This window comes from Quercus suber, unplaced genomic scaffold, assembly GCF_002906115.3.
Source record: "Quercus suber isolate HL8 unplaced genomic scaffold, Cork oak 2.0 scaffold_71, whole genome shotgun sequence".
Lineage (NCBI taxonomy): Eukaryota > Viridiplantae > Streptophyta > Magnoliopsida > Fagales > Fagaceae > Quercus > Quercus suber.
This window is the reverse complement of record NW_027069536.1, coordinates 731,092-738,372: the sequence shown is the minus strand read 5'-3', so window position 1 is coordinate 738,372 and position 7,281 is coordinate 731,092. Positions and strand designations below refer to the sequence as shown.

The 7,281-nt window shown below is 30.7% G+C and overlaps 1 protein-coding gene across 1 annotated transcript; it reads right to left on the bottom strand.

Moving 5' to 3' along the window:
* Positions 1–1,396: 1,396 nt before the first annotated feature.
* On the bottom strand, positions 1,397–4,003 carry LOC111990130 (xyloglucan endotransglucosylase protein 1). The gene is made up of 4 exons (XM_024021921.2): positions 3,775–4,003; positions 2,567–2,863; positions 2,107–2,300; positions 1,397–1,999 (listed from the first exon to the last, which is right to left on the bottom strand). The coding sequence occupies exons 1-4, from the start codon at positions 3,874–3,876 to the stop codon at positions 1,603–1,605; spliced, it is 990 nt and encodes a 329-aa protein (XP_023877689.1). The 5' UTR covers positions 3,877–4,003; the 3' UTR covers positions 1,397–1,602.
* Between the last annotated feature and the right edge of the window lie 3,278 nt (positions 4,004–7,281).

Sequence of the window (7,281 nt, the reverse complement as noted above, 5' to 3'; positions counted from 1 at the left end):
GTTGGGTGGGGGCGGGGTGGGGGGGAGATTTTATTTAGCATATTACAGCCTTTTAATTAAAGCTGGACATCTTTTTTTTTTTTTTTTTTAGGTACAAGCGTGTATTTTTATTCCAAACACCTAGCAATTCTTTGTGTGTTTGGATCAGTATTTTGTGGAAAATTACAAGTACCTAAAAAAAAGGTGTAAGTTTTAAAAAATTATACACAAGCTTAGAAAAATTTTCATATAATAAGAAAATGGAAATAACTAAACGTAAGTAATCAACTTATCACTACAAAATATTTTGTAGGTGCCGTGTACTTGATTCTTGGCAATGCTAAGTTAATAGTGTACTTTTTATTCCTTTAAGGTTTTTTATTTTTTTTTAAAGGACTTCTACTTATGATGCTAATTATAGTTCTTCAACCGCGTAGTCTCACATTCCATTCCAATGTGGTGAGTGTAGACTGAAATAGAACCGTGCTCCTGTTTTGGGATGTCAATAGATTTTTGGATTAGTTTTGGTACTAGATTTTTGGATTATAAGTAGCGTTATAAAGGATTTGAGCAGAACTAAGTATTAAATGCTCAAGTTTTTTCATTTATTTATTTATTTTTTTTTTCAAATATGAGCCGAGTGCAAGCTTATTATCAAACAAGATTTTATGTCAAATTTGACTTATTTTATTGTTGAGAAAGATCGAACTTCTTCACGAGCTACCTAATTTAATTATTCTTTTCCTATATAGTATGAAACCATGACTAAAATGTTTTACTTCTTCACAGTTTTATAAATGTTGATTATGAATAGACTATTTATATTATAATATTAATAAGCGATAAATAATTATTTAATATCATATGAACCTATTAACAAACTTATACAATCAAATTTTAAGTTTATATAAATATATTTTTAGACAAGTATACATATAAAAATATAATGTTATATATAGTTAAATCGAACTCCTTTATTTATAATCTTGTTTACGAACACATTATTTTATTTGAGTTTGACTTGTTTAATAATCGAGCCTAAACTTAAGCATTGAATTTGACTTGTTTTCTAAACAAATGAATATAAACAAATTTTTTCTTGAGCCGAGCTCAAACTGTTCATAAACATTTTAGTTTATTTATAGCCTTAGTTATAAGTGGTAGCTCTTATGCTTTTATTTTTAATTGGAACTAATGAAATCAATTCTCAAGCTCTAGTGGTTTAGAGAGCATGACTTCAAATAGAATATATTATAGAAAAAAAAAAAAAAATACCTGTTGCTTGTTTTTATTAGGTTGTTGAGACTATATAATCGAATCTATAATTAATTTTGAGACTAAAACTTAGTTGTTATTGTATTTATTAAGGACAAAGAATAAACATTCTTCATTATCATTAAATATATAACATGTTACAAACTATAGAAAAAAAACAACTTTATTGATAAATAATACTTGTAAAAGTATTATTACACTCAAAAAAGAAAAAAAAAAGAGTGAATTTTTTTTTTTAAAATTTTATATCTATACATAAATCGTCGTATAAAAATGATGAGATTGAGTTTTTAAGATAAAACAAACAAGCACTTTAATCCACGGATTTTTAGCTCTCTACAGGAAGCTCTATCTCTTGCATTCTGGTGGTAGACCTTTAGGGAATCGTTTGAGATCAGTGCAATAGTTGTAAATCATGTAATTCTTTTGCACCCATCGAAGCCTTTCCCTGCCCTTAGGACCAAGTATTGCTTTATCCTCAGCGAAAACGTTTTCCCCTGCATTGATGGACTTGTTGCGACATGGCTTCCCAGATGTCCAAACACAAGCATTGGCAATGTAGTTTCTATAAGTTGCTGTGAAAGGTGCTTTGCTCCAGTCAATCTTCACAAGTCCTCCTCTTGTAGCCCAGCTATCACCATTCCAGATAGTAGAATAAACTCTCATTGGTTGGCTTTTGGGAAATGGAACACCAATGGATTCCAAGTTGTTGAACACTCTGATAGGTATGTTATCCACTAGGAATCTGAAAAAAGGCAAAAAGGAATTCACACACATATATATTAGAAATTAATCTTCATAATGAGAAGTGGGAAAGTTTTGAAAAGATTGAAGGTGAATAGTTTATGTTACATTATCTTTCTGCGGTTCCAAATGGCTGAGTAAGTGTGGAAGTTCTTTGTGGGATCAAACCATAGATAGAATTGTTGTTCCCTGTCTCCTTTTCCTTGAGAATATAAATTTGTACTTAGTATATATGGTTGTCCAGACAAGTTCCCCAAGAACTCGAAGTCAATCTCATCATGGGCTCCTCCTTGTGAAGATAACTGCATGCATTAATCATAAATCTAATAATTAGATGTTTGTGTAATTTGCATAAGAGTTGTGCACAAAATATTGTATATAAATTCTATCTCAATTGTATAAAGAAAAGTAGACCACGTATATAGACAGATAGATAGGGTTTATATATATATGAACAACTTTCGTACACATAAAAAATATTCCTAGAATTATATTAGATATCCAAGCACTAGAAAAAAGAAGAAAAAAAAGAAAAAAAGACAAATGAAATGCAAAGAGAGTTACACACATATAATGTTGTCACAGTGCCAGCTGAGTCCCCAGGCACTAGCTTCATTTGCATATCGAATCTTCCAAAGAGGTACTCATTCTTGGACTGGAAACCAGACCCAGATTCCTGGTCAAGAGAAAGCGTGAGAATTTGGCCGCCGTTGCGTATGTTCGCACGGTGATCACCCCATGTAAGATCAAAGTCGTTGTAGAAATTGCTGGCGAAGGTGACCATAACAACACTCATGAAGATGGAAAGCAAAAACCTCAACGAGGCCTGGGAAGAGGAAGACATTTTCTCTATTTTCACATAGAGCTGTAAAAAGGAAGAGATTTTTGCTTAAAGAGAAATGTGAGGTTGTTTGATGGTAGAAATTTGAGTTATGCAGCCTATATATATATGTGTATGTATATGGTTGCCCTTGGAATAGATAGCCTTTGAATATTATAGCTGGAAAAAATCAAAGCTCAAAACTGGTGAGATATGGTTTTGTGTGGTTGATAAAATTAGTAAACAATGGAATGGATATTCTTGTTCCTAGTTATATATAATGTCTTTAAATAGGTTGTCCTTGAATTAGGACGCTGTTAACTCTAACTACAAATCAATTTCTTAAAAAAAAAAAGAAAAAGAAAAAGAAAAAGAAAAAGACAAGAACTCGAACTAGAAATCCAGGTTGTTAGTCTATGGTGAGTTGTTGCTAGCCTTACTGGCATTACAGCCCTTATGGCGATGTGAAATTGTGAACTCAATTCATTTGGGATTCTGAATATGACATAAGTGGGGGGAGAAGGAAATACATTGCTCTCAAATTTAAATGAGGCATGAGGAAGCAACATAGGAAATTAAAAAAAATAATTTAAAAAAAAAAATGCTAACATTACTATCAATTTTACTATAAAAGACTTACAAATTAATTAATATCATAATGAAAATGATTGAAGTTAAATCTAAAAACTAATAATAAATAAATATCAGTTTCGTTAGTATCTTTTAATGTTTTTATTAAAGACATTTAGAGTTTAAATCTTTCCAGCTCCCTCTTGCAAATATCAAATTTTCTCAAAAAATAAAAATCTTTATTATCTTTTATGTTTTGGGTTTAAAAAAATTGATACATTAGTTTGGAAAAAGCAACCGAAACTTTAATAGGTTCGTCTCTAAATTTGAATGTTAATGAATGATCTAATTAAGTTCATCTTTATTGGTGTTCCCTCAAGGCTTACCGGCGGGCCAGGTTGCTTGCTGATCACAAAGGTGCCTTCAAGGGCCTGAATGCTTGCTGGTCGACCACTATTAGCAATGATACCTTCTATCAGAATAGCCATTAGTCTTTCATTTCTAGGAAAAGAAACATAAGAATTCGATCAAGGCAACTAGATATGAACATTTTTTATTACAATCTTCATCCTAGCACAAGTGATTGTGGAAGCTTGATTTTGGGCAAGGATCACGGTGTTCTGAACTTGAATTCAAAACAAGAAACATCATATATAACACATAGGCTACATCAAGAAGAAACTTAAGTGTTGCGTTTGACACACATCTTGGATATTGTGACACTTGTTATATTGATTACCCATAAGAGTTTTTCAAATCCTTAAACCTCTACCTCTAAATAGGACATATATTGTATGATCCATTATGTGGTAGTGGGAGCTTAGGACTAGGCCTTGGGCTGTGACCATGCCAAATGCATTTCACAACCACTTCTTGTTTATGCATGAGTTTTATTTATGTTATTATCTCACTTGACGCTTGTCTATGTCTTGAATTCCTTCCTTGGTGCACAAAAATCTCTTTAAGTAACTATTCCGGTTTTTTTACATTTGTTTGCATACTCTTTTCTCGCACGTCTTTCTTCTGTATTCATTATAAAAATAAAATGCACTCTCATTTGACCTCCATCTCTTTTAATGGTGTAAATTCTATGGACATATTAAGAGGAACAAGTACTTTCATTGAGGCATCCATTGTTATCCCTAACAAAATACTTAAAATGAATTTGTTAAGAGTTCTATTTATCAATTTTTTTAAATATATTTTATCTAAAAAAGAAACGATGTTTACCAAGTAAACAAAAACTCCAGTACTATAAACATGGTGTTGGATCTAGTTTGATAAGAACTATACAGGTAAGACATATGTATGAAATAATTCTTAAGGTGCACAGATCATAACTAATTTGATAAGAATAAATTCTAGTTTGATGAGAACTATTTGGATTATAACTATGCAGGAATGAATTTGATAAGAAACTTTTTTTTTGGGGGGGGGGGGGTGTGGGTGTGGGTGAATAAAGGTTGAAAAGTTTCACCAATTAAATTTATAGTGAGATTTATTGTTCATATGAAAAGTATAGAGTACGCATTTATTATACTCCAAAAGCACTAAATAATTGCATGTTCCAAATGCATCTTTCATTTGACTATTTAATACAAACAATTACTTCTCATAAAAATGATATTGTTTTGTGGCATATTTGATGTTTGAGATTAATTTTGGCCTTTACACATCCCAGTTTAAAAGAATTTGGTTTATAATCACTTTTGAATTACTAAATAGTTTAATTCATGAGATCCGTTCTCAAGCATCACTAACAAGGAACAACCAGTGTGCAGGGTACGTAGTGTTGGATCCACACTCAGTTCATGATCAGAGCCAAGAGTTTCTGGAAATTGAAAATCCTTGGTGTTGGTGAGTGTGCTTGACCATGGAGGAAGATATTGAAGCTTCGACCCATGACTCGAGGAAATTTCAAATTTCGGGTTGGTTTGATAATTGATACCCACTTAGGTACTACGAAAGAAGAAAGGATCATTTATTGTTTGAGTAGAAACCAATTTCAGTAAATTAATTATTTGCCCCCAAATCTACAATTCTAATAGTAATGGTTTTGGAAAAACACCATTATTATGGAAATGTACACGCAGTAGAAAAATTACGACAATCCATTGAGATATGGTATGCTACAAGTGAATATTTGCGACAAGAAATAAATTCTAATTTTAGGATGACTGATCCTTTTAATCCAGTACATATGATGTCTTTTTCGGGAGCTAGAGGAAATGCATCTCAAGTACACCAATTACTAGGTATAATTCTCATGAAATGAAACGGTCTTATAAAATCATCTTCTTATAACAGGTGGCCGGGGGACCCACATTTTTGTAGTGTTAAATTATTATACAAATGAAATGTTATGTGGTTCTCAAATATGTGGTTAGATTTTGTATTTTTTTAGTAAATATTTTGAATTATTAAGCTTTTATATATTATTTGTTTTAATTTAAAGTTTAAACTAAAAATCTTACTTGCAAATGCTGCGTTAACCAACAAAAATATAAGGCCTATTAGGTTGTGTTGTTTAAATAAAGTTTTCATTGTTTAAACAACAAATGTATTTCTATAACACTTTTTTATCCACACGTATTTTCACAACACTTAAACAACGTTATTAGAACAACATTACTAAAAAGGCTCATAATAGTCAACATGCAATTATAGAATTACTCTTGATGGTGTCTATACTACTATTTAAGAGGCTTTTCCTTTTTTGGAATCCTCATTTTTTTTGGTTAAAAAAATGCTTCTACACCCCTATATTTAAGTAGAGACAAAATTAAAAACAATCTAGTAAAAATACAACTCTAATTTCTACAAAAATATTGCCTAAAAAATAGGGCCACTCTCCAAGTTTTTTTTGCTACAAAATAAACATGTAATATTTGTTCATTTCTTAAAGTTAGCCTTATGACACTCTTGGTTGTATTAGTAGTTTTAAATGCGTAATATTAATAAGAAAATGTGTAAACCTCAAATTGGAATGAATGAAAAATTATGACATTATTAAAAAAAAATCCCAATTGCACGCGCGAAGCGCATGTGATGAGGCTAGTTTGTTATTATGGTGGGGGAGATATTTTTCATATTATTGTTGTTTTATTTTCTTTCATAAATTATATGGGTAATTATTAGTGTACAATGAACACATAGTATATACAATTTATCTTTTGAATTGAAATCGTGATTTACGTACACACGTTTCAATTGTGAATAAAAATTGTAATTTGAAGTCACGATTTTAGTTTAAAAATTGAAACATGTGTACGTTATGTGCAATAGACATTGCTCTATAATTATTATGGAGTATTTCATTTTTATTTTGATAATTATAAACTTATAATAGGGAGGGGGGCATTTCACATTTGAAATATTTTAACCTTAAATATCCATTAAAAACATTAAAAAAAAAAACTACTATTAGAGATTAAAAAAAGAAAAGAAAAGAAAAACTCTTGGAGTATTTCCTTTTTATTAAGGCAATGTTATCCTTTTTTTTTTTTAGAGGAAAAAAGGCAATGCTATCCTGTTTAACATAAAAAGAAAAATTTCATCTCTAAACATACAATAGCAATTGCTAAAAAGAAGAGGAGAAAAAAAAGGAAAGAGTTTAACTCAAAATATGTTTGAAGCCACTCACCAATAAAAAGATAAAATATATACGGTCATATAATTATAAACAATAGTATTCATTTTATTTTTTTCTTTTCGGTGCTTGGAGGCTAGAGTCTAGAGCCAAACCTTAACTGAAAAAAAAAAATCGAAAGAAAAAATTCACGCCAAACAAAAACACAGAAAACGAAAAAAAAAAAAAAAAAATTACTGATGGGCTTCCTCAATCAAGGGTGGATGGGCAGGCCTGGGCTGGGCTAACTGGCCCACACATCCAC

What these genes read in the sequence shown, in the direction of transcription:
- LOC111990130 (XM_024021921.2), bottom strand. Translation starts at nt 3,876, where the DNA reads ATGGCTATTCTGATAGAAGGTATCATTGCTAATAGTGGTCGACCAGCA. An exon ending in GCAAGCAACCTGGCCCGCCG is followed by an intron (nt 2,864 to 3,774) that starts GTAAGCCTTGAG and finishes TCCTTTTTACAG; the next exon opens with CTCTATGTGAAAATAGAGAA. An exon ending in GCACTGTGACAACATTATAT is followed by an intron (nt 2,301 to 2,566) that starts GTGTGTAACTCT and finishes TAATGCATGCAG; the next exon opens with TTATCTTCACAAGGAGGAGC.